The following is a 27168-nucleotide window of genomic DNA, read 5'->3' on the forward strand; positions in this document are numbered from 1 at the left end:
TGATCCGCACCGTTACCATTTGTCCCGACTTGTCACCTTCCGTCTTTATTAGATAGTAACATGCGTGTGTACACTAATAATCATTTTGCATCTTGTACATTAAAGAAACCTTTTACACTTTTCACAATGGCAAGCTGTACGCTACTAAATGAATCTATGCTGTAAGGAATGCTGTGAGTGATGTCGTTGGCTAGCTTGCAAGTGTGAGGGATAGCTTGTTAGTTGTGAGGGAAGATCCCATGTCAAGGGCAGAGAAAATGAGGGTCTCAGAAGCTCCAAACGGCCACTTAGCAATTAGTTATGTATACTATAGGATACAACCTTTGTTCAAGACACAATGAGTCAAACAAGCACTTCCTCTTCCTCTTTGTTCCTTTCCTTATCACAGCATTTACAAGTGGATAAACCGGCATTTACCCCTTCTATAATATGTAGCATCCAGTGCCCTCACACGAAGAGGCCCGACTCTGAAGATCTCTTACATTATAGAAACTTGGAAATGGTTGGCCAACGCAATCTCGTATTTCATCAAAGTAATCCTTTAATCCAACATCATTCACAAGAGAGATCGAATTGCTGTAATAGGGGAGATACATCGATGTGGGAAGTTTCTATCCTTTGGCCGTGCGTTGTGCAAAGGTGAACGGATGAATGCGAGGTGGCACTTGATGCGTGGTGGCAAATCATATGCAGCTTGGTGATGATGGTTGACTTGTTGCACAACGAATGATGATAGCAGCTGCCATGGAATAGCGTATAGAGTACGTAATCAGATGCAACAATCATTCACGATGGTAAGGCCAATGGCCAAGTTGACAATGGATACACTCTTTTCCACGCGTAGTATACAACCAGATCCTTCCATCCCATATACCAAACCAATATCCAAAACAACGCGTATGTATTGCAGCGAATTGCTACACGTATATAAAGCTGCTGCTGTACGATGGCTATCTGCTGTTCACGTAGAGAAAGACTGCTGCACGCAACTTGAGACAATGGAGTAAAGACTTTGCTAGCTGCTACGTGTTGTTGTGGCCGAGGAGTGTACAAGAGCGTGTGTGGTAGTATAGAGTGACAAGGTTGTGGATGCTGTTTGAGACAATGCAATAAAGACCTTGCTAATAGCAACTGCTGTAATGAATGCTGTAACGTTTGATTGTGGCAGAGGAGTGTGCAAGAGAGTGCGAAGAAAGGTGTGTGGTGTAGTGGCGTGTACACGCCATGGATTTGCCATTCAGCCAAAGACAATGGGATCAAGACAGCTGTAGGATTGACATGATGGGTGCGTTGAAGCAGGACAATCGTTCACAGGTGGTAATTGTACTCGAATGGGGCAACAGTTGAGAATGGGAAGAAGAGGAAAGAAACAGGGAGGGGAAGACCTGGAAATTAACTTGATTTTTCCTTGTTCTTGCATGATACTCCTGTGTTTAAGCGTTGCTCAGTCAAATCCCCTCGGATCAAGAAAGTTGAAGGATGGAAACGATGGGCTGGAGTAGCAGAATCGTTCACATGCATTGGATTGGGTGATAAGGATGATTGGGAGGAATGGGCTATCAACCAGCAGTTTACAAATAACTATTCAATTTAATCTTTCTCATATTGGATGATACTTCTGTGTTTGACCACAACTCAGTCAAATCCTCTCGGATCATGAAAGTTGAATGATGGGCATGCTGGGCTGGAGCAGGACAATCGTTTGTATGCATTGGATTGGACAACAATGGTGATAGGGAGGAATGGGCTGCTAGCTGGCAGTTTACAAATAACTAATCAATTTGATCTTTCTCATATTGGATGACACTTCTGTGTTTGATCAAATCCCATCGGACCAAGAAAGTTAAAGGATGGAAATGATGGGCTGGAGCAGGAGAATCGTTCGTATGCATTGGATTGAACAACAATGGAGAATGGGAGGACTAAGGTTATTAGCTGGCATTTTGAACTATCCTAAATGGTGTACAAGAATCATGCATCGCCTGTGCTGAATGACTCAAGTTACACAAACACGCCCTCTGCATCTTTTGCTCTATTATAGTCATACTACTTTACATTAAACAAAGACCACTTCTCATATAGCATCACCCTTACAGCATATGTAAAACATACAGGTACCTGTATCTCCAAACTTTACAATCAAACGTGGGCTCTTTAATAGATCAACGTGCTTGTCGGGGTCAAAGGAATCTTGTGTCAAAGTATGAAGTTCATCGTGGGCGATCCCAGATTTCGCAATGTCGCTACCAGCCAAACTGGATCTGGGGCTCAACCTCTTTCGACGACGACCAAAAAATATTTTTTGAGCTGTTTGCGACATTGAATGCGAAACTTTCACACAAGGTGCTGTTGGCCAAGCCGAGCCCTTTGCTCCAATAAAAACCCCACGTTTCATTGTAAAGTTTGGAGATACAGGCACCTTTATGTTTGTAAGCGTGATGCTATATGAGAAGTGGTCTTTGTTTAATGTAAAATAGCTAGACCCTGACAGAGCAAAAGATGCAGAGGGTCGTGTTGTGTAACACAGCTACGTTTGCATGAATGAAAGGGTCAATGTATAATTACTTTATGGATCATCTAGGAACAGGCATGTATTGCTAGCTAACGGCCACTTTGATCCAATCATCATTGTTACGAGATCCACTGCATGGGAACGATGCCCCTGCTCTAGACATTCATTTCCATGATTAAAGTAGGTTGATCCGAGCTGATTTGACTGAGCTGCGGTCAAAGAGAGATTACATCACTCTGGACATAAAGCACGCTCGATGTAGCTCAACCGATGTAATCTTGTGTGAGCGTAACTCAACCAAATCAGCTCGGATCAACCTACTTTAATCATGGAAATGAATGTTTAGAGCAGGAGCATCGTCCACCTACAATAGAATACACAAAAGTTGGGAATGCACAAAAGTGGCTATTAGCTGCCAATGTATGACATAAAAGTGAGAGTTGCGTACCATTCATGCATTGTCCCTGAAGTCCTGACTTTTTAGCTGAGTTACCCAAAGAGGTCCTTCTGCATCTTTGGCTCTCCAGGGTCGAGCTGCTTGGCAATGAACAAAGACCACTTCTCATATAGCATCACGCTTACAAACATAAAGGTGCCTGTATCTCCAAACTTTACAATCGAACGTGGGGTTTTTATTAGAGCAATGTGCTCGGCTTGGCCAACTGCACCTTGGGTGCAAGTTTCAAGTTCATCGTGGCTAATCCCAGATTTCGCAATGTCGCTACCAGCCAAACTGGATCCGGGGGTCAACCTCTTCGACGACGACGACCAAAAAAATATTTTTTGGGCTGTTTGCGACATTGAACGCGAAACTTTCACACAAGGTGCTGTTGGCCAAGCCGAGCCCATTGCTCTAATAAAAACCCCATGTTTCATTGCAAAGTTTGGAGATACAGGCACCTTTATGTTTGTAAGCGTGATGCTATATGACAAGTGGTCTTTGTTCATTGTCAAGTAGGTGGACCCTGGCAGAGCAAAAGATGCAGAGGGACGTGTTTGTGTAACACAGCTACTTTGCATGACTGGAAGGATTGATGGATTATACTGTATGGTCTATCCACAATAGTCCATATAGTGTACGCTATCAGCCATTTCCTCACAATCAGCGTTGTTGCAAAATCCACTGCATGTGAACGATTCTCCTGCTCCAGCCGAGCATTTCCATCATTCAAGTTTCTTGAACCGAGCCGATTTGACTGAGCTACGCTGGTACAGCAAACATGAAAATTAATGAATCGCAGGGTCTGCGAATGTCTCCGTCTTTCAAACTTTTGGAAGCTCCCATTCCAAATTTTCAAATGAAACGTGAGGTCTTTATTATGAAAAAGTTGATAAGCATGCTCGAGAGCACCATGCTGACCAATTTTCAAGTTGGAGGTGGGCAACTTCGGGGCGGTGGGCCGTCCGCTCGTTTGTTCGTGTCATCCACCATTTGGATCGCCCCGCATTTTAAATCTTCACAATGAAGTCTGCGACTTTTAAATGAATGAAGTTGATCAGCATGACCCAGCGAACCTTCTGACAAAGTTTCATGTTCGAGATGGGGAATCCCAAGGTAATACATACTATTTCCATAGATCATGAACCCGGCGCTGCCATGCTTTCCGATCTCCATAGTAAATCCCACATTGTACCCTCCCATTCAATATTTTTAAATGAGCATTAATACAACATTGATCAGCACACCTAAGAGCACCTTGTGTGAAAGGTTCAGGTTCGAAGAGGGGGTAATCTCAATATCAAGGTTTGGATGTACAGTGTTCATGCATTTATACAAGAGGTGTCCGATCGATTTACTTTCCACTTCTTCCACTCTCAGCTCTTCCCTCTACCTCCCATTCTCAACTGTTGCCCCACTCAAGTATACAACTACCACCTGCGAATGATTGTCCTGCTGCTACCCATCATGTCAATCCTACAACTCGCTTGATCCGAATGTCTTTGACTGAATGGCAAGTCCATGGCGTGTGCACCCCACTACAACACCCGCGTTTCTTGACACTTCACCTTCTCTTGTACGATCATGGACGACAATCAAACGTAACAGCATTCATTACAGCAGTTGCTATTGGCGATGTCTTTACTCCATTGTCTCATACAGCATCCACAACCTTGTCGCTCTACTACAACACACGCGTTTGCACACTCCTCGGCCACAATAACACGTAGCAGCTAGCAAGATCTTTACTCCATTATCTCAAGTTACTTGCAGCAGTCTTTTTTTTACATGAGCAGCGCATAGCCAATGTATCAAGCAGCTTTATTTACGTGTAGCAACTTGCTTCAATACATACGAGGTGGTTTGGATGATTCTATATCAGCTATCAAGTACACCACAACACAAGCGATCTTCACCTGGCTGAGGTGCGAAGGAATGATCGAGAAAGGATTGGCCAACAGCTGGATCAAGAAGGGAACATGCCAGCAGCAATATTGGACTTGCCATGTTTACGGATGGATGGATGCAATCAGGTGCAGTATTGGGGAATCCAAGAATGTCTCTTTGATTACTTGTCGCCTTGTCAGCAGGAACGATGGATCTTGTCACGTGGATACGGCTGAGGATGGTGATGGATGGGATGGAATTGAGGAGAAGGCTTGTATCTTTGACGAATGGTGTTTTACAGTCATGGATGGTATTGGAATACGCGAGTCAATGCAATGCAGCAGCTATTTCCCAAACATGGATGATGGATGTTCATGAGGTCTTCAAAGTAGTTTGTAGTTGCAAACGTGTATTTATAAGAAAAACATTAAACACCACGCTATGATACAGCCTATGATTGCTGCTATAAGATATTGTCCTGCTTGATCTAATTCTTCTGGGGTGGGCTCATGGAACCATGGTGGTGGTAATGATGGTGGTGGAAACCAAGTAGGATAACAACCACCTGGAGGGCGTGTAGTGCTACGTAGGAGGGGACGGTGTGGTGACAGGAGTTGGTGTATGGACCAGCAGGTCAATGATTTCTCGTGGATGATGTGTAGCGTTTCATTGTTACCCTCCCGCTTTCATTGTCATTGTGACATTTGGCTCTTTTACTTAAGGTAGAATCTAACCAGGACGCTTGATGAAGCACATACACATATTCCTTGTATGTAGGTACCTCCCGATTTGAGGTGAGATTCTTGTTTCTTGCAATTAGGTGATAAGAACATCAATCACCTCGTCAAGGCATGTACTTTTGTTACCTACAAAGGAGTCCCAAAATCCTATCAGACTAGGCATCCTTTTACTATTAAATGATAGTTATATTTACCACAAAGGGTCATCAAGGAACACATCCAAATGTCATTAGGCAGCAATGAGCACACCAAGTGGTGATAAAGCAATGATGTGAGCTGCATAGTTGGATGCATGAGTACCCTCATTTATGGAATCACATAAAGACTAGCTTTGCGGCTTATCAGAAGCCATTGATGATGATCTGAAGACAAGTAGAAAGAAAGGGCGTGTGGTAGTGTTGGTGACAACAGCGTTGTTTATATGCTGATAAAGTGGTCAAGTATTTTGAATTACCAAAGCGAAGTGATGCAAAATCACTGCTGGTAAACCCATTTGCCACAAGGTGATTCTTTGTAGGTGGCAAAGTATGCCCCTTGTCGTAAAACTATTGACAGGTTTTCATTCATGGTTGTTGTGGAAAAAAGAGGAAGGGGAGAAACGAAGTGTAATGATTAAGGTAGAGGATACCTTATTCATCACTCTTGAGTGGCGGGATATAAAATGATGCATGCGTTTGAATACATCAACAATGAACGAAGCATGGCACGTAGTGGAATGACTGATTCTGGTAGGGTTGATGAAAAGGAAGGAGATCAGCTGCTACATCTGGTAATTGAAAATCGCTCTCTTGGTTGTATTTTGCACTATGCATAGGTAGTAGCAGGCCCAAACCCAAGGTATAGGCCATATGAGTCTTAAGTGGCGCCTGCAGGGCTGTCAAAGCATCCGGGATTTGATTTAGTGTAACTGAGATTTTCTAAATCTGGTTGCTTGAACTCCTTCTTTTCTTTCACTTGCAGCAATCTTCATATGACTGAACAACAACAAGACCGGGAGACCAAGGTCGCCATTGTTACCGGTGCCAATGCAGGTGTTGGATACGGCATCATACAACGACTCTTGGAGCAAGAAGAGGATATCCAAATCGTCATGGCATGTCGCAATGGGGGTCGAGCCAGCCGAGCTAGACTTTCACTCCTGCAGCAGTTTCCATCAGCCAACATCAACATTGAACTCGTGGACTTGGCCAATGCTCAATCCGTCTTTAGGTTTTGCGATAATATCAAGTCAAGGTAAATGAGGAAACGAGAACGATAAAGCAACGTTGCTCATCAGGGAGTGCATTCCAGGTACACCTCTATCAACTACTTGTTCTGCAACGCGGGTATCTTGAGCACACTTGGCCTTAACTGGAAGGAGCTCGTTTGGCTATTCTTTCAGGATCCTGCTGGTTTCTTTGAGCGTTCAGATGCTACGATCCAAGCAACAGGCGAGATCAACGAGGATGGCATGGGCAAAGTGTTTGCAGCCAATGTGTTTGGTCATTATGTGATGGTAAGAGACACGCTAGGATCACATGTGCCCTATGGATGGAGATGATCACTAATGACATGAACCACCAGTTGCGTGAATTGGAAGGATTATTGGATGCAAGTGGTGATGCACGCGTGATTTGGACAAGCTCGTTGACTGCCGAGAAATCAGCATTTGATATCGATGATTGGCAAGGCTTGAAGAGGTAAATGAGTGCATTGAGAGCACGTATATCATCGTTGACTAATTGGCATCTTGTTTCCAATAGTACGTTCCCGTATGAATCATCCAAGTGGGCATGTGATTTGATTTCTATCAAGAGCAATGATCGTTATTCCAGTGAGAACCACCATATCATCTCTTTTACTACATCTCCAGGCGTCGTTGCGAGTGCTATTATTGACTTGCCAATGGTCTTGGCCAAATTGCGTGTTGGGTTGCAATATGTGGTAAGGACATTATATCATCCATGTTTGTCACGTGCTAAATCAATTCCTGTTTAGTATCGATTTTTGGGCGTCTCCTCGCAGACGATTACGGGATACGCGGGTGCCATTTCGAACGTTTATGTTGCTCTTCAGCCGCTGAAAGCACTCAACTACTTGTACCGCTATACCTCGCTGGCAGATCGTTGGGGCACACCCTATGTCGAAGCAACAACAGTTTCCGATTATGATCCCATGACAGCGGAAAAGTTACTACAACATTGCGAGCTCGCCTATCAAGCTCAAAAGCGACTAGTGTCATCATCCAAGAAATAGAAGCCACGACGAATATACAATACCCTTTACATTGATCAGAGAATCTCCAACCCCATGATCTAATATAATGCTACACACTATTTGAAGTAATACATTACTTGACATTTGGATGCTCTGTTTCATTGCTTCTTGAAGGATGTCTTCAACCGATGGATTGTTGGGATGATCAACTCGATTTTAGTGGCGAAAAGATTATCGCCGTTACAGTGATCCGTACCTTGTGGCATACAGAGGGCATCACAATCGATCCATCTGAAGGAAGATTGGGAGTGAAGCTACACTGCTAGGTTGACAACAAGTCACCTTTATGGTAATGCAGATGTGCATTAGGCATACAAGTGATTAACTTCTTTGATAGATTTCTTATCACCTGCCTCATTTTTGTCGATGTATTATGGATAGACAACATTGCGCCCCATCACTTTATCAGCTCATGCATCAATTTATCAATGCATCATCCCCAACAGACAACAATGCCCACGCCCACAATACACAATAAAAGGATGTTGTCGCCGCCCATCATACTCCCACATCTCTCTTTTCTCTGTCGTACTTCTTTGATTGCTTACAAGGCTAAATTTCCAAGGTTTGTACTTATCTCATTTCTTGCAAACTTTGTGAACAAGCGCTGATTCTTGTGGCCATTCATAAGGTTTCTTTGTTATCCTGCTCCCATTGTTGTTGACGTCCTGATATTGGATTCTTATAAAAAGGTAAAGCCTGATCATTTTGCTTGATGAGTCACTACATACTCATACACGCTACCTTGTTACTTCTGATATAGCTATCTCTCCGTGAAGCAGCTGCAAAAGTTGGTTTCTGTGCCATGGTCTACGTCTGAGTGCTGAATTTGACGTGATGGTGCAAATAGTAAAGTCCTTGAATTGGGCTCCTCTCAATGGAAGAAACACATAACACCGAAGAACCTTGGCATTCAGCAACAAGTGAAAAATGCACGTGCCAACAAGGCTATGCTGAAAGCAGTGGAAAGGATGCCATTGAATGAAGAGAATTGCGATGGTTTATTCGCCCTAGACATGAATTGGATCGGTAAGTGAATTTGACATGTACATGAAATGAAAATTAAGACGAAGGACGGTAGGTCCTGCTGGTTACATGATTTCAGTACAACACATGGATAAAGCATACGTCGTTCAGCATGTTGGTGACTTAAACACACCACAATCGTTGAACACATTGTCTGATTTCGAAGCCGCTCTCGAGTTATTATACCCGTTCAAGCATCACCACCACACCACCAAAGATTTAAAAGAATTATTGAACCTGCCTATCATCCCCGATCCATGCAACGCACGTTACAGCCCTGTCGAACACCAGCTACTCGTAAACATAGTATAAGCCTAGATACCTTTTCTACGCCAACCAAGATGCAGCGCACAAAGAAAGTCCTTATATTAGAATCTGAATCAGAAGTAGACGACGAGGAATAAATTTGGGTTCACTTGCGTGTTATTAGCAGCTGCATCGACTTTCCCGTTGGACTCATTGTGTTTCTCACTTTCGGCGCATGCCCTAAAATTAGGACAATGATAACATATGGTATCCCAGCTGGTCATGTCCTAGATCTAGAACAATAACAGCATTGGGCTCCACGCATCATATTTGAGATCCAAGTAGGAGAGTGATTGTTTCTTATTGAGGAGTGCTGCATGCATGTTTGCCTACACATACTAACGATCCTTTGCACCATTTGCTTTTATGGTCTGCAAAAGCTAAGTTTTGATAGTCATACAAGGATGTCCTTTGAGTGCTATCGATAGCATAGTGACAATGCATTCATACTTTTTTGCTTGATCACGCAACCAAGACAAATACTGTATGCAGCGTTAACATGTAAATGCATGCATACATAACGTTCATCTCATTCTCCTTTTGCAGTATTTCACATCTTTTCCCTTTATCATACCATGAATACCATTTCATCCACCAAAACAAATCCATTGGTCATTTCCATCGTTGCTGCCACGGCATTGATGACATCCATCACTTGCGCCATCAACTTTTGGCGGTCGTGGTATCTAAAAGACAAGGCTCAGCATGATGGTTTCAAGAAAATTCCACTAGCCAAGGGTGCGATCCCATACTTTGGTATATAAAAAGAGCAAAGGGAGACACAATGGTATCTCATACGTTATGTCCGTTGTACTGCAGGCCATCTATTTGCATTCCCCAAAGACGAGAATCCATCATCAACAATCATAAAGTGGCAAAATGAAACAGGTAAAAGGAGATGACATTATAATGGCTTGCATGATGTAGCGATTAAAGCTGCTCTTCTAAGGGCCTATCATGCGTATTTATATGGGTGTGCAACCGATTGTATTCATCTCAGATGCCTTACTTGCACACCAAATCTTAAATGTGCATGGTATCAAGACGGCCAATCGTCCTGGGCACAAGTATTGGAGGCTGTACCAATCGAGAGGACAAGGGGTTCCATTCAATGGCCCCAACGTTTGTTGGAGAAAAATACGCCAAGTATGTAAGTAGTAGTGCTAGCAAGAAGACGTCTAATACGTTGACTTGAACCATTTCACGGTGATGGAGTAGTATCCAAATTTGTATCCCAAGACCATGTTCATAATAACCTCGAGGCATCATTATGCCGTGAAGTGGATGAAGCCTTGTCTATGCTGATGAATGCCACCACACATGATGGCCAAGTCGATGTTTTCAAGCCGTTGCAGCTCATCACCCTTAATATGGCATTGATGATTACCTTTGCAAGCCATGCAGCATCCATACATGATCCATTGTTTAAAACACTCGTGGATTTTGTCGACCGAGGAATTGATTACGCGAGTCCTTTGGGTGATGTCAATATGCAGCTTCCCCATTTGGCGTGGATCATAGAGCTATTCACACAAAACGAGCACGCTATGGCCGATTTTTCTTTCAAAGAGCGTGATCCTTACTATTACAACTTGGTTGAGAAAGCGCTTGCAAGTGATCAAGATTGCATTGCAAAAGCAATGGATGCACTTAGGGATGATGTTCATGTAACCGAGGAGACCGTCATGATCGCCTGCCGTGAGTTTTATGAGGGAAATTGGGATCTAATACACGGCGTACTGATTTATCCTCGCACCAGATGACATGATTGTGGCAATTACGGATCCGACAGCTGCATCCATAACATGGTCGCTGGCTCTATTGTGTGCCAATCCACAAGCACAACGTCGATTGCAGGATGAGATTGATACATTCCTTGGCAGACACCATGGCCAAATGCCGACATTTGGCGATTATGCCGAGTTCCCTCTTCTCATGTCTGCTATCAAAGAGTGTCTAAGAGTACGATCAATAGCCCCGTTTGTTCTACCCCATGAAGCCAGTGAAGATGGTATTATGGGCACTTTTGATATCCAACTCTATCCATTGCCTATGCTAACATCACATGTATATGTAGTGGAATTCAGTGGCTATTTTATCCCCAAAGGGACAATCATCTTTGGGAATCTTGATACCATGCATGAAAACCCTGATTTGTACGACAATCCGCAAGAGTTTGTTCTCGATCGTTTCCTAGACAAGCCAACTTTATCATGCAAATTATCTAAAGCCACTCCGCAAGATCGAGATCATTATGCATTTGGATGGGGAAGGTAAATCCATATTAAGGATAACCAAGCTTGATACAAGAAATGGCTCATTTAACATATAGGCGCTTGTGTCCTGGATCCTATCTTGTGCGTAAACGGTAACATTTTCATGCAAGGATAACAAGAGGCTAATAGAGAAATATGTATGTAGGGAGAATGCATGATGTTTAATGTGCTAGTACGACTCCTTGCAAGGGCAAGCATTGAGCCTGTGATAGATAAGGAAGGAAAGCCATTGTACCCCAGCATCCACGAGCGTCAAAATGGAGATGCTATCATTTTACCAAAGCAGAGCAGCATGCGAATTGTTCCACGACCCGTAGTATAACAATAAAAATGGACCATGATATGTAGCAGAGAACAATGAAATCTATATTTGATGCTTTCTAAACGAATTCCACAATGCTAAAGGTAATTTCCAGTCCTTCTTTAAGAGCTTGGGATCGAAGATATTAAAGTTGGTAGATTCGAGCTTTTCAAGGAATCGAGCACTTGGAACCTAAAAGTGACCATCAGCTATAGATTCCTCCTAATTGATGTTGAGCTCCCCTTTTCTTACCGCGGATAAAAGTACAGGGAATGCTTCGGATGGGACTTGTTTGAGCATGGATCGAGCTGTGAGCAAATGATCATTGGCAGCTGTTGCCACCTCGAAAATGGCATCTTCTAATCCTTCAGCGTGACCATGTCGGAATAAATCTTCTTGAGAAATGTTGTACTACAGTAGGTGTCAGAATCCAAATCCTCCCACATCATCATCATCATCATCATCACCACCACCACCACCCATCCATCATCATCCTACCTTGGCTGTGATCTCAGCTGGAAGCACCAATCGCTTATGACTCAAATGAAATGGCAATGCTCTCAAAAAGGTGGAGATACCAATCATTTTACCAACGTGGCTGATAGCGTGATCTGCATTGACGTCCTTGATACCAAGTGATTCGAGTTGTAGATACAAGAGAGCGGATGCCGTGTTTTCGGAATAGGATTCCATATCCTTGACAGTCATAAATTGATGATCCTCGAGATTGGTTGCCTTTACATCACCATTGTTAGAATAGCCATGTTGAATACTAATAAAAAGGACTTACACGTTCAGTGATGATACGCTTGAACCACATCCGTGACAGGTTGCATTCTTTGAGAGCAGCGGCAACGGCCAGCGCGATAGGCTGCTGTGGTGGATTACCCTAAAGGATAACATGTTACTTCCCTTATCATGATCATCATCATTGAGATAGAGAGATAGCATACCTTGTAGATATTATTGATGGTATCGCTCCAAAACTGCATTCTCATCTTGCCTGCGGTTGGATTGGATACGTTCTCGCGAATAGAAGCCAACTCGACGTTGAAGGCACGTAGGGCATATTGTACGTTACGCAAATGGGATGGATAAAACGGTACACAAAGGTATCCCTCGTAATCGCGTTGTCTGATGGATTGGATTGCTTCAATGGGCGTGTTCAATGTATTGAGTTTTGGGGGGGTTGGGAGGGAGGGAGAGCGATCTACCTGACCGAGTCCGTGCAATATTTGATCGCAGCTGGTAGCTTGTCATTGGAAGCATTGGACATGTATCGTTTGCATGAGAAGGGTTGTTGTTGTCGTAAACAAGAGAGTGCTTGTACTGTTCTCGGTCGTGTCAACATGGCGTGTGTGTGTGTGTTTGAAAGAAAAAAGAGAGAGCCTAGTTGCACAAGCCAATGTGGTTGCTGGGGTAGAAGAGACCATCCCATCCGTGACTCGATCATCGTCATTGTTATTGAAATACCCATCATCCTTAAGCATCATTCTTGTCATAAACACTGCAGCCATTATGGGAAGCTTGCAACTGGTCAATATGCAATGAAAATACCACCTCACGCGATGACTAGTTAAGAGGCTGTCATCTTCATCATCATAATACAAACACTTTTACACAGGTGTATGTACGTCCAAACATTGCCACGTGAAACAAAGAAAGAGGAACGAGGGGGTATTAGGGACAACTGTTGATGCTGGCGAAAAAAAGTGGCCAATTGGGTGTTTAGCGTAACGAAAAAGATCATCCCTGAAAAGAAAAAAATAGCCGGTTTGAAATTGCAGTAATGGTGTGCACATCATGATCCACATCATCAGGAGGTTTTATCTGCTGGATGTTGCATTCATAGAGAAAAGTTGTAAAGGGACCAACAATGAAAGAAGCCAAGATGGGATAATAATGCCGCATCCATGTTCTCCCAAAAATAGTCGATCAGGTACACAAATCAGAAGTCTGTGTCTGCCATTGAAGGCGTACAATGATTTCTCTATAGCGTTATGGTAACCAAGAAAGCATAATAAAAGAAGACTTTATGGCAAGTAGTAATATCAAACATGATGCGAGCTTGGGAATTTAACCAGCAGGTTATCAACATTCCTGCATAATCAAGGCTGGGAATCCACAAATGTGACGCTGGATAAAAGTAAGAGTGGACAAGGCAAGTAGCAGAGGAATGATGATAAAGGGATCAGTAACGCGGGATATCTTCCGATCGAACATTAGCCCCGTCCATGAGATGTGTGCGTGTCTGAGTGAGTGTCATTGTTGTATATATAGATAGGTGAGTGTGGGTGTAAAAGACCTTATCACCTCTTTCTTTCTCATTTGTTGTCGTTGTCATTGTCGTTGTTGTCAACCAGGTACTTGTTTAAACAATCAAATGGGATCTTTGTTATATAAATGCACCCCTCTCTCACATCATTAACATAATCTCAACCTTCCGACTTCAAGTACAACCCAATACTTTGTTACACGACCTTTGTTTCGTTTCTTCAGCTTATACACGACACAAGCAAGCTATACTCTATCTCTTCTCTACCTATTACTACAACTATATACTCTTGCTACTACTACTACTACTACTACTCCTGTGCACTTTTATATGCCTTTGAAAACGCTCGCTGTAGCAGCTGGTGAAAGCTTGCAGTCGCCCTCATTCCAACAGCCGCATAGTATACGATCACCTCATAACGATGCGCGTCGTTTCCACCCTCCAAAAGAAACCTTGGCAACCGATCAACCCATCCGCGTTGTGCATGAAGAAGAGGACTTTTATACGTCGTTGGAGAAGCATTCGGCATTGTACCGCATCGTGTTGGATCGGCCTTTGAGAAGTGGTGTTCCTCTTGGAGAATGGGTCAGACTTGATTTGCAACTGGTCAACGAATATGGTCTTGTTTTGAGAAGGGAGCGAGCACGCAACTGCAATGTATCCTTGCAAGTCAAACTGTTAGCCCAGTCGAATGGATATGCATTACGTGATGCTAGTCATTATTATCAACTTGATGTGCGACCTGTCCAATTTGATAATTGGGATACCCACAGTGATGATTCTACTACTACACCATCAATCCACACCACCACCTATGCTACAGGCAGCAACAGCAGCTTCAGTGACAGCAGCAGCAGCAGCAGCAGTGCATCTTTATGTTCAACCCCAGATGATGATACCTCCTTTATCTTCACGCCTCATATACTTGGTTTCCAATCCAGCGGCAAGGGAAGCCTCGAATTCCGTATCACCGGCAACAGTCAGTATACGACAAAAACAAAATATTTCTTGTACATTGCTCCTACAACGACAACAACAAGAGAGGGAGATGGCAATACGATTCAAGCATTGCCTTCGGTGGTAGGACCTGTACAACTCGTTCCTCAGGAACAACAACATCATCATCCAACTTTGCAGGATCGCATGATACTCAGTGGTGTGGATACTGAAGCCCTCAATCGTGTTCATCGTGTTTATGATGTCAGCCATCTCGTTGCTTTGGATCATCGCTTTCCATCATTGCATCACAAGGTCTTTGTTGTCAAGGAGAATTGGAAAATGGCAACATGGGGGAAGGCGTGGGATGCTGCTCTTGTCCTATCAGATACGTTGGCCAAGCGGGTGGTGAATGATCCACATTGTCTTTCTGGAAAACATATCATTGATATCAGCGCTGGGTAATTCAATCCTGATGATGATGATGATGATAGGATGATGATCAATACTAATGGCTACTATTGCAGAACGGGATGTGCTGGGCTATTGCTTGCATTCTTACTACGTCATATGCATAACAACAAGTACAATACCAAGATCACGCTTACGGATCTACCTGATGCACTTCAACTTATCAAAGACAATCATCAATTGAATCTCGGCGGTGGTGGTCGTCGTGACAAGAATGTACATATTGAACAACTACGTTGGGGCTCTGCTTCAGATGCAAAAACGGTGCTACGCAAAGGCAAGGCGGATATCATTTTGGCTTCTGATGTACTCTATGAAACATCGTGTTTTCCTTCGTTGGTGCAATCTCTGGTCCAATTGTGTACGCCTGGCAAAACGGTTATTTATTTGGGGTACAAGCGACGTGGTCTTAAGGAACATGAGGAACGCATCTTCTTTGACAAGGCTGCCGAACGTTTTCATATTGAACTTGTTGGCAAGGAGGGTGATCAAATCGACTATGTGGAACCTGTACCATGGGAAAAGGAGTATGGCGTTTTGACAAAAAGTGCGGCACCGGCAAGCAAGAATGGATGGATTAGTCGCCTTGCACACTCTGATGAAGATGATGATTTTTATTCGACAATGATACCATCGTTTGGTTCTCTGGATAAGGCCAATGTAAAGATATACCGCATGGTGCTAAAGCGACGTTTGCATTAGCTTTCTCAATCGATCTCTTTGTTTGCTGTAGTGTAGTTGACATGTTTTTTTACCCATAAAAGGAGATGATACCATGAAGCATTTGTTATTTGAGTTTGTGTTATGTTTGTTACAATGTAGATGGGGCTTCCTCTCAAGTCCACATGCCAAGTTTACAAAGACCAAATCATAGCTTTTATTTGACAGATTGATGGCTGATGTTTAAAGTGTGCATTATAAAGAGACATCATTGGTTGAATACGCTAAAACAATAATCCAGGGCTCACCTGAAAAAAACATTGTCGGACTGTAGCAGTAATATCAATATCCTCTTCCTCTTCTTTTACCTCTTTCAATGGCATCCCCAGTTGCTGAACGTGTGACATACCTTGTGGGTGGTGCTGCTCTTGGTGCAGTATCCTACGCCGCCTATCAAAAGTTTACCCAAAAGCCAGCTCCTCGACCTGCTCTTGTCCCTGTTCAGCAACAACAACAACAACAACTTCCCGTATCCCAGCAACCACAACGCCCTGGTGGTGGTGGTGTCGTTACTCCTCCTTTTGAAAAGGCCAAAGCGATCCTTCCATTTGGTTTCCCTGGTAACGCAAAGCATCCATGAACGATATAAAGAATAATGATAGGCTCATACAAAAGGAAACAGGACCTGTCAACGACGTGTTGTATCGTAATGCGTATGTTGTATCTTACAATCGACGCGATCGCAATCCCAACTGGGTCGCTGAACATTTGACGGCTGAATCGTTGAAGCGTCAAGAAGGTGTTGACCGGGGCAATTCGACGTTTACCGAAGATACGCAAATTCCAGAGCAATTCCGTGCCCGTCTTGCCGATTACTACCGTAGTGGATTCGATCGTGGCCATATGGTGGCAGCAGCCGATGTCAAGTTTGATCAGACGGCCATGAATGAGACGTTCAAGTTGACGAATATTGCACCTCAAGTGGGAGAAGGCTTCAATCGCGACTATTGGGCTCACGTGGAGAATTTCTGTCGCACCTTGACCAAGCAATTCCAAGATGTGTACGTCTTTACCGGTCCCTTGTACTTGCCCCATCAAGAAGCCGATGGCAAGTACTATGTAAAGTATCAAGTCATTGGTAATCCTGCACCCAACGTGGCTGTCCCCACCCACTTTTACAAGGTCATCATGACGCACAAGAATGGCAAATATCATTCGGCCGCCTTTGTCCTTCCCAATCAACCCATCCCCGATAGCACGCCCCTTGACACTTTCCGTGTCCCTCTCAATGCTGTTGAACGTGGTGCTGGTCTTGTCTTTTTCGATCAAGTCAATAAGGATGCCATTGGTGATCTATGCAAGGAAACCAAATGTCAAATCGTTCTTTCTAAATTCCATGAGGCAAAGAAGCTTGGTAAATAAGTTTTAATTTATTACTGTACATAGTAAAAAAAAGAGAGAGACTCCCACATAGAGAGAGAGTGTGTGTGCAAAGGAAGGAATGGATGATGTTGTAGATACAAGAGTGTGAGAGTGTCTGGTCATTAAGCAAGATAAATAAAATACACACAAATGGATGATGTTGATGATTTTGTGATGATGATGATGATGAGGCGCGTTTTAGAAGCACATGAATTTGGACTTTTTGGTAGTCATCAATTCTTCTAGACGATTCTCCAAAATATAGCGTGCCTTTTCAGCCTTGTCTTTCATGCGGCGTTCGTGCTCAAGGACGTCTTGTACAGCACGCATGTCATCCGTTGCACGTTGATGCTGTTGATCCATTTGATCACGTAACTGTTGGATTTCGTTCACCGATTGCTGATGTTCACGTGCTTGCAATTCAAGTTGTCGTCTTACTTCACGTACAGATTGCTCGGATCGAGATAGTTGCTGTTCAAGACGCACGATCACATCTTGATGGGCCTTCACATCGCCATCCGCTGTTTTGATCTTGCGTTGTAGGGATCGAATGATACGCTCATATCGCTCAGAGGTCTTTTCAGCACCATCCAATGTACTAATCGTCGTGGCAGAATTGTGTCGTTGTAAATGCATTTGGGGAGAGCCTGGAATAATAGGTGGATGCGATGATGAGGGTGTAGGTGACGAGGGTGCAGAAGGGATAGGAGGTAATGCGCTTGGAACAGGTGGTAATGGATTGGAGGGTGGTGCAGAAGGTGGTGGTAAAACAAGGGCACTTGCACGCTCACGTGATGCTGATAAGAGTGAATCTCGATGAATAGGAGATTGCATACGTGGTGATGTGGGTGGTGACATATGATGCTGATGATGATGACTCAATGTAGAGCTGGTGCTTGCACGATGTCGTTGCTCAACTTCTTTTTCAAGTCGGCTATTGGCCGAGCTAAGACGCATTACTTGAAGTTCCAAATTCTTTTGTTCAAGAGATAACTTGTTGCGTTGTAAAAGCAATTGTCCCTCGAGATCATTGACATTCTCCGCAAGTTGCTGGTTATCATGCATAAGCTGCTTGCATCGTGTCACAAGTGCCTTTGGATCACCCTCCATAAGCTGCATAAGCTCATCTTCATCCACAACAGCTTCGGTCGTTGGCTGTAATGCTGCTGCCTTTTGCTGCTCATCCAATTGCTTCTGTAATCCATCGATAGCCGCCTGTTGCTTGCGATTGAATTCTTGGCTATGTTCAAGGTCTTTGAGAGCACGTTCATAACGGGCTTGCAATGCATCCTGGTCTTGTTGTTGAGTTTGTTGAAGCGTTTGAAGACGAGCTTGCAATCCTTCAATAATATGTCGGATCTCGTTATCATCATTCTGGTCGCCCTCTCGCTTTTCTTGTAGCGTCAATGCACGAGACAATTGTTCATCAAGTTCAGCAACGCGGCTTTCAAGGGCTTTGGTGCGTTGCAATTCGATATCCACTTCGTGTTTGGATTCCTCCTTGGCACGACGCAACATGTCTTCTAACTCTGCAATTTGATCTTGTCGGTCTTCAAGTAGACGTGCTTGTTGTTGGCTGAGATGTTGAAGATCCACCAATGCTTCGGCCGTGCGTTCCATACGGTTGCCATGGAGACGGACTTCACTATCCACTGCCTCAATCATACGTGCAATTTCCACCCGCTCACGACGCATATGCCGTTGCAATCGATCAATGGTAATCCTTGCATCATCGAGTAGCTTTTGTTTGGTCTTATTCTCGCTTTCCAAACATGTAATAGTGTTGTCACGGTCGGCTACTTGCTGCTTGACAATATTAATGGCTTGATCCATGCCATCCAATTTGCCACCGAGACATCCAAGCATTGTATCTTGCGTCGTTGCCACTGACTGCAATGCATCCAATTGCCGTTTTACACGTTCAAGCTCTTCCAATCGATGTCGCAAAGTCACTTGGGTTCCTTTTTCCTGATCCCACATATGTCGACGTAACTCTCGATTTTGTTCACGTGCTTCATCCAAGCTGGCTGATTGAGCAGCCATCTTTTTCTGCAAAGCTTGCAATTGGACATGGCGTTGTTCTGCAAGTGACTCGAGTTCCTGCATCCGCTGCTCCTCGTCGTCATGGATACCACTATGTTGCTTGATACTCTCGACTAACTTTGTAGCAATGGCACGCTCCATAGGTTTACCCTGCTCCAGTGCTTTGGTGATCTTATGAGCAAGCAATGTTGTGCTCTCTTCTTCCTTTGGGTGTTCGAGAGATGAGCTGGGTGTAGGTAAAGGTGGTTGTTGTCGCTCAACTGCAGCTGCAGCTTTCATGATGCGTTGCCGTTCCTGTGCTACAGCAAGTTGATTACTCAACCGAAACAATTCCTCTTGGGGGTCTTGTTGTTGATCGTCATTGCTGCTATCCACATCCATATCCATCATGTCAAGTTGAGATTTGAGGCGAGCAATCCTTTCATCGTCATCTTTGGATGATGGTGGTTGTAATGGGTTGGGTGTATATCGAGCACGACATGCTGATTCAATGGCTTCCAATGCATGATCCGAAGATGGATCGATACATGAAATCATGGCAACACGTTGTTTCAGCTGAGGTTGTTGTTGTTGCTGCTGCTGTTGTAGTAGGAATTGAACAAGGATTGGATGCATCGTGTTGATATCTTGTTCATGCTCCACAAAATGCATCTTTTGTTGTGTAACGACCCATTCACCAGGTTGCTCCTCCTCTGTCTTGGCAAAGTGTTGGTGACGTTCCATTTGTCCCACCATCGCCTTGACATTGAGAGTGCTACTAATGGGACGTCGTTTGGCGTGCATTGAAACAGAATGCTCCACAGGGGTAGATTTGCTGGGTGTTACACGAATGGGTTTTTTCACGCGTACCCACTTTTCTTGTCGTAGCGTGATTGTAAACACGGTGGGCTGTGCTTTGTGCTGTTGACTTGATGATTCAAGATACCTGCATCCATGTGTGTCAATGTTTCCTCTCCTTTCAAGAACAATAGATAGATTTACCTTAGGACATCCCCCGTGTTCCTAACAAGTACTTGGCTAATACCCATTTCATCCTTGTATCGATCATGCACAGTAACAGATTGCCCTTCTTGGTGGCTAAGCAGATCCAGCAATTGATCATTCTCCAAGGCAACGTGAGATACACGGATGGTGTAACGAGGTGCTTTGCTGGATAAATTAGGTGTTGAACCACGACGAGGAATAAGGCTAGTCATGGATGCGGGACGTAAGAGGCGACTATTGTTGTTGTTGTTGGTGTTGGTGCTACTACTCAATCGGAAACTAGACGTAAAAGATGTAGCTGGGCGATGATGATGATGACCTGCTGATGCATTTTGATGGCGGTATAATCGCTCGAAAAGTGCTGTGGTTGCTCGTGGAATCACACCTGATGTTTCATTTTCGGTTAGCGTATCTTTACTCTTTTTGCATATATTTTTGCATTTACCTTCCAATTCGGCACCGTCATTGACGTTCAAACCATATCCCAAGGTGTATGTTTTTCCCGAGCCCTGTTCACCCTATAACAGTAGTATATTAATCACCATCCTTGATTGAAAGTATGATCTTTCATTTTACCTGAGTCACGAGGATTGAATTGTAGCCTATAAAAGAACAAGTAGGAGTGGCGTCAGAGATCATGTGGCTAAAATTGGAATCAGGGCATGCACACTTGCCATCAATGAAACGATCAACAAGACCCGACACCACGCTGCGAAACATTTGATCCTGCGTACTGTCAGATCCAAAGACTTGGTCAAACACAAAACTCGATCCTTGGATAGTAACAAGTCGTCCATCAATGTTGATGTTGGTATCATTGTGGTGTGAAATCGGTCGAATTCGGAGAGCTATGTAGAAAATGTCAAAGTGAACAGGGCGGAACGTTAACATCATGCCGACAACCATTATATAAACAATGCTTACCAACTTGAAGTGTTGTATTATTGACATGCTGATTGGATGTTGCTGAGGTGTTGTTGGTGTTGGAGTTGTTGGTGGCTGTAGTATTTGAAGGTGATTTGATGGATATAGGAGATGAAGAAAGCATGGTATTCACGGTCATGATGATGATGATGGATGAAGAAGCATGGGACGGCGGCGACGAACAAGTAGTAGTGATGAGAACAAAGGGAGAAGAAAAGGAAAGGAGATATATAAAAAGAGAGGATGGGAATATAAAGACAAGAGGACGTGTCTACAAGAGGGATAGGTTGGGTGTGGCGATATTAATTGACTTGCGAAAAACGTAAAAGTCTTTTTTCACACACCAAAGGAATGAAAGGATGGAGAAAGAGAGAAAGAAGGAAGGATTTCTGGGTATGGTTGAGTTGTGTGTGTCCACCCATTTGTATCACTTTGCAAACTGGCGCCGAATCAATTCACGATGTGGTAAATGTGCACGAATGTTCCAAGCGTCATCATGGTTATTGCCACCTTGCTTCAATTGTCTCCTCCTTCAAAGTTGTGGTGGTGTCCCATTCCTGTTCTCCTCCATAATGATGTGCTCCTGCATTGGCTCGTGTATGTCCAAGGATGATATGTATGTGCATGCGTGCAGTATATTAAGACATGATGTCTTGCATCCCTGGTTGAAAACAAATTCATCCTTTAGTCTCCAATATCCTGGATAGCACGCTACTACTATTACAATAGCACTTACCACGCGTAATTAAGCATTGGCTCAATCAGATTCGTCCTTGTATATTGTATCCGCACTTGCTTCTTTTGGTAATTGATTCCGTTTGCTGTTACCAATACCACGCAACTCCCGCTGCCACATCACCCTTTTGCGGCTGTACCAATGCCAAGAGAGAGAGAGCGAGAGAGAAATAAGCTCATTCTTCCTCCCCCATCCTTCCTTTGAAAAAGTCGACCCTGAGCGGACATGATTCCCTTGTAAAGTAAACAAATAAGCTTGTTGCACAGACATAATGCACGCTTTTCCCAAACAGTTCGACATTGGTGATACCTTTTCAACATTACGATAACCCAATCATGTGTATAAACGTCGGAGGAGTTGATCCGTTCCTTGGGGTGCCTTAATCAATGTCACATATCAGCATGTGTGTGTACACTTGTTTGTGTCGATCCCCCAATTTCACCCCATCCCATCCCAATTTGTACCTTGACTGAAACTTGTCCACTAATAAACCTGGCCTGACACCATCCGAGTATTGGGAACACGTGGGTATGACGATTGACATTGATAAGACCACTATCACCATACTATGGATAGACACAACGTCCATTGTTAATCATCAACACGATAATACATAGCTATAGGTGTATGTTACTGTACCTCTTCAATACGACATGCTGATTCAAAGCCCATCGGCAACACTACAGATGAAAGAGTTCTCATTTAATAAAGGCATCCTTCCAACACACGACATCGCGTACCGAGAGAGAGTCATTGCAAGAGAGTCATTGTCCAATGTCGACATTGAATGATAGCATAGAATGGCAGAAGAGGTTGCTGGGAGAAAAGAAGTGTTGATCGGTGCGTTTGTAGATCCAAGAATGGAAGCCGTCGCTGCAGAAAAATCCCACTCACACAATTATGCAGCTCCTTGTCCCAATATTGGGTCACTCATAGTATTGCACTTTTTGACATTTGAGAGCAGCCATTCCCATATTCACATCTTCCCTTATCGTAATCCATCGAAGTTCAACGATTCATTTGTCAGCTTGCTTATTGATCGGTCGGTGTGTGTATTATGTGTACTGCGCCCCATCCATATTATTATGTATTCTCGCCCTCTCCTCTCTCTAGTTGTACAGCAAAGCCCACTCGCACGCCATTCAACGTTTGCCCGTACCCGGCACCTAATTGCCCGAAAGGTTTATAAAAAGGGGATCCAATGTTGGACTAATGTCCTGATATCCAATCTACACTATTATTACGACAATGACTTCCGAACCTATTATCGTTATCACTGGTGCCACCGGTGTCCAAGGCGGCAGTGTTATCCGTGCATTACAAGCAACTGGCAAATTCAAATTGAGAGCCGTATCCCGCAATCCTGAAAGTGATGCCTCCAAAGCGCTTATCGAAAAGGGCGTGGAAGTTGTTCAAGGCAATGCGAATGATGGTGAATCCATGAAGAAGGCCTTTACGGGTGCATGGGGTGCATTCCTTGTTACCAACTTTTGGGATCCTGCAGCAAAGGGGGCCAATGATACGGATTTGGTCCAAGGAAAGTTGCTTGTGGATGCTGCCAAGGAGGCTGGTATTCAATACATTGTATGGTCATCGCTTGAGGACATTCAGGGCAAGAGCAATGGCAAGCTTCTCGTACCTCATTTCTCATACAAGAACAAGGTTGAGCAATACATCCGATCCATTGGGTTTGATGCTGCTTTTGTCTATGCTGGGTACTATGCTTCCAACTGGATCGGCTTTCCACAACTTGCAGGTCCCCTTCGTAACCAAGATGGATCCATTGTCATCCACTCGCCATTCCGCGATGATGTAAAGATCCCTATCATTGATATGGATGCGGATTTTGGCAAGTTTGTGGCACCAGCGTTCCTTGATCCCGTAAAATTCCATCACAAAAAGATCATGGCTGCATCAGAGTACATCACTGTCCCACAAATGGTCGAAGCTTATACATCCGTTACGGGAGAGGAAATCACTGTCAACTATGTCCCTTTTGAAAAGATCATGGAGATCCCCAACGCCAACATGTTGCCTCCTACCATGTTCCATGACGTCGTTTGCATGTTCAATGACCTTGGCTACTTTGTTGGTGCTCCTCTGGAACCTACCCAAGCCCTTTATGACCATGATCTCAAGCTCAACTCTTTCAAGGATTGGATTCGTACCTCAGGATTCAAGGTCCCACCGCCCTCTGCTCCAACACAATAGATAGAAGATGATTGCATTGTATTGTTTTTCTCATATAGACCATCTATAAATCGCATTTGCTGTTATTACATTATGTAGCGGGTGGTCAACTATGGAGGGTGATATGTATTCTTAGGTCAATCCAGGTTTAAACAGCGTGCGTGTAACGTAAACCTTGATCAGATCAGCAATTGCCCGTGGATACACAGCGTGGTTTAATCGCATTGCTACCTATTATCGTTTATATAGCATATGAATAAGAGGAGGTTCAACCAATGCCATGCGACGAAAGGGACAACAGCATTCGACACGATGATGTAAATGACTCAACTCGCTTCCTGACCTTTCCCCACTTTCAATCCATAAACCAATCAAGCAATCCACATCTGCACACACGTGCTGATAATACGATCCCCTTCTAGATATTACGTTGAATCCAATTTTCATTCAATGAATCATTCGAAGAATAGTAGTACTGTACATTGTAGTGTGGATGTTCACATCAAGTAAATAATACGATAACGAAGCAGGATTGAATAAAAAACGGGTGAATCACTTAGAGGGAACAGGAATAATGGTGTCATTGTATTCTTCGTTGTTGCCGTCGTAATCATCCTTCATCTATAGCTGCTGCATGCATTGATTCGAGCACACCAATATCATCCATCCAGCTGTACAACACCATAAGCCCTTTCGTCATATCCATCCAATTCCATCATCATCCTCAGCCGTATCCACTCGCCATGATCCATCGTTCCTGGTGACAACACGACAAATTCCATCTTTCCCAATCATGCACTTGGTTGCATCCATCCATCCATAACCATGGCAAGTCCAATAATGCTACTGATATGCGTCTTTTTCCATCCTGGTGTTGGTCCATCTCTTTCTTGATCATTTCCTATAGCAGCTCAACCAGGTGATGATGGCTTGTATTGCGGTGTACTTGATAGCTGATATGGCATCACCCACTGGAATTCGTGTGTGTTAAGGCAAGTTGCTGCACGTAATAAAGATGCTTCTATACAATGCCCATATGCCGTTCACGTATAAAAGGCTGCATGGCAGGATGCTGCAAGTAGCTGAGATCATGGAGCGAAGGCCTTGCTAATAGCAGCTGCTGTTACGTTTGGTTGTGGCAGAGGAGCGTGCAAGAGCGTGTGTTGTAGTAGAGTGACAAGGTTGTGAACGCTGTTTGAGACAATGGAGTAAAGACCTCGCCAATAGCAACTGCTGGAATGAATGCTGTTACGTTTGATTGTCGTCCATGATTGTACAAGAGAAGGTGAAGTGTCAAGAAACGCGGGTGTTGTAGTGGGCTGCACACGCCATGGACTTGCCATTCAGTCAAAGACATTCGGATCAAGCGAGTTGTAGGATTGACATGATGGGTTGAAGCAGGACAATCATTCGCAGGTGGTAGTTGTACACTTGAATGGGGCCAACAGTTGAGAATGGGAGGAAGAGGGAAGAAGCTGGAGTGGAAGAAGTGGAAAGTAAATCGATCGGACACCTCTTGTATAAATGCATGAACACTGTACATCCAAACCTTGATATTGAGATTGGCCCTTTCGAACCTGAAACTTTCACACATGGTGCTCTTAGATGTGCTGATCAACGTTGTATTAAAAAAGACCTCATGTTCATTTAAAAATATTGAATGGGAGGGTACAATGTGGGATTTACTATGGAGATCGGAAAGCATGGCAGCACCGGATTCATGATCTATGGAAATAGCATGTATTACCTTGGGATTCCCCATCTCGAACATGAAACTTTGTCAGAAGGTTCGCTGGGTCATGCTGATCAACTTCATTCATTTTAAAGTCGCAGACTTCATTGTGAAGGTTTAAAATGCGGGGTGGTCCAAATGGTGGATGACGGGTACAAAAGAGCGGACGGCCCACCGCCCCGAAGTTGCCCACCTCCAACTTGAAAATTGGTCAGCATGGTGCTCTCGAGCATGCTTATCAACTTTTTCATAATAAAGACCTCACGTTTCATTTGAAAATTTGGAATGGGAGCTTCCAAAAGTTTGAAAGACGGAGACATTCGCAGACCCTGCGATTCATTAATTTTCATGTTTGCTGTACCAGCGTAACTCAGTCAAATCGGCTCGGATCAAGAAACTTGAATGATGGAAATGCTCGGCTGGAGCAGGAGAATCGTTCACATGCAGTGGATTTTGCAATAACGCCGATTGTGAGGAAATGGCTGTTAGCGTGCACTATATGGACTATTGTGGATAGACCATAAAGTATAATCCATCAATCCTTCCAGTCATGCAAAATAGCTGTGTTACACAAACACGACCCTCTGCATCTTTTGCTCTGCCAGAGTCGAGCTACTTCACAATGAACAAAGACCACTTGTCATATAGCATCACGCGCACAACATAAAGACGCCTGTATCTCCAAACTTTACAATGAAACATGGGGTTTTTATTAGAGCAATGTGCTCGGCTTGGCCAACTGCACCTTGGGTGCCAGTTTCACGATCAAGCTTGCCGATCCCAGATTTCGCAATGTCGCTACCAGCCAAACTGGATCTGGGGGTCAACCTCTTCGACGACGACGACCAAAAAAATCTTTTTTGGGCTAGTTGCGACATTGAACGTGAAACTTTCACACAAGGTGCTGTTGGCCAAGCCGAGCCCATTGCTCTAATAAAAACCCCACGTTTCATTATAAAGTTTGGAGATACAGGCACCTTTATGTTTGTAAGCGTGATGCTATAAGAAGAGTGGTCTTTGTTCATTGTCAAGTAGGTGGACCCTGGCAGAGC

The 27168-nt window shown here is 43.8% G+C and overlaps 8 protein-coding genes across 8 annotated transcripts; 6 read left to right on the forward strand and 2 right to left on the reverse strand.

Annotated features, from left to right (window-relative positions):
• Positions 1 to 6548: 6548 nt before the first annotated feature.
• On the forward strand, positions 6549 to 7813 carry O0I10_012481 (uncharacterized protein; the record flags this gene model as incomplete). The annotated part of the gene is made up of 5 exons (XM_058492382.1): positions 6549 to 6811; positions 6869 to 7073; positions 7142 to 7257; positions 7321 to 7501; positions 7556 to 7813. 5 exons carry the CDS (start codon positions 6549 to 6551, stop codon positions 7811 to 7813), a joined length of 1023 nt encoding a protein of 340 aa, XP_058336848.1.
• A 1134-nt stretch (positions 7814 to 8947) lies between these two features.
• On the forward strand, positions 8948 to 9264 carry O0I10_012482 (uncharacterized protein; the record flags this gene model as incomplete). The annotated part of the gene is made up of 2 exons (XM_058492383.1): positions 8948 to 9139; positions 9202 to 9264. The coding sequence occupies 2 exons, from the start codon at positions 8948 to 8950 to the stop codon at positions 9262 to 9264; spliced, it is 255 nt and encodes an 84-aa protein (XP_058336849.1).
• Positions 9265 to 9741: 477 nt separating this feature from the next.
• O0I10_012483 (uncharacterized protein) lies at positions 9742 to 11764 on the forward strand (the record flags this gene model as incomplete). Its single annotated transcript, XM_058492384.1, has 8 exons — positions 9742 to 9922; positions 9986 to 10054; positions 10116 to 10316; positions 10385 to 10864; positions 10926 to 11177; positions 11244 to 11439; positions 11499 to 11523; positions 11588 to 11764. The coding sequence occupies 8 exons, from the start codon at positions 9742 to 9744 to the stop codon at positions 11762 to 11764; spliced, it is 1581 nt and encodes a 526-aa protein (XP_058336850.1).
• Positions 11765 to 11806: 42 nt separating this feature from the next.
• Positions 11807 to 13094, reverse strand: O0I10_012484 (uncharacterized protein; the record flags this gene model as incomplete). Its single annotated transcript, XM_058492385.1, has 6 exons — positions 11807 to 11935; positions 11996 to 12154; positions 12242 to 12478; positions 12534 to 12632; positions 12697 to 12877; positions 12958 to 13094. 6 exons carry the CDS (start codon positions 13092 to 13094, stop codon positions 11807 to 11809), a joined length of 942 nt encoding a protein of 313 aa, XP_058336851.1.
• A 1254-nt stretch (positions 13095 to 14348) lies between these two features.
• Positions 14349 to 16127, forward strand: O0I10_012485 (uncharacterized protein; the record flags this gene model as incomplete). The annotated part of the gene is made up of 2 exons (XM_058492386.1): positions 14349 to 15415; positions 15482 to 16127. The coding sequence occupies 2 exons, from the start codon at positions 14349 to 14351 to the stop codon at positions 16125 to 16127; spliced, it is 1713 nt and encodes a 570-aa protein (XP_058336852.1).
• Positions 16128 to 16461: 334 nt separating this feature from the next.
• On the forward strand, positions 16462 to 17507 carry O0I10_012486 (uncharacterized protein; the record flags this gene model as incomplete). Its single annotated transcript, XM_058492387.1, has 2 exons — positions 16462 to 16705; positions 16768 to 17507. 2 exons carry the CDS (start codon positions 16462 to 16464, stop codon positions 17505 to 17507), a joined length of 984 nt encoding a protein of 327 aa, XP_058336853.1.
• A 198-nt stretch (positions 17508 to 17705) lies between these two features.
• On the reverse strand, positions 17706 to 21597 carry O0I10_012487 (uncharacterized protein; the record flags this gene model as incomplete). The annotated part of the gene is made up of 5 exons (XM_058492388.1): positions 17706 to 20475; positions 20532 to 20919; positions 20980 to 21052; positions 21111 to 21382; positions 21459 to 21597. 5 exons carry the CDS (start codon positions 21595 to 21597, stop codon positions 17706 to 17708), a joined length of 3642 nt encoding a protein of 1213 aa, XP_058336854.1.
• A 1845-nt stretch (positions 21598 to 23442) lies between these two features.
• O0I10_012488 (uncharacterized protein) lies at positions 23443 to 24405 on the forward strand (the record flags this gene model as incomplete). Its single annotated transcript, XM_058492389.1, has 1 exon — positions 23443 to 24405. One exon carries the CDS (start codon positions 23443 to 23445, stop codon positions 24403 to 24405), a length of 963 nt encoding a protein of 320 aa, XP_058336855.1.
• Positions 24406 to 27168: the final 2763 nt, after the last annotated feature.

Source organism: Lichtheimia ornata (assembly GCF_029851405.1).
Source record: "Lichtheimia ornata isolate CBS 291.66 chromosome Unknown scaffold00130, whole genome shotgun sequence".
Classification (NCBI taxonomy): Eukaryota; Fungi; Mucoromycota; class Mucoromycetes; order Mucorales; family Lichtheimiaceae; genus Lichtheimia; species Lichtheimia ornata.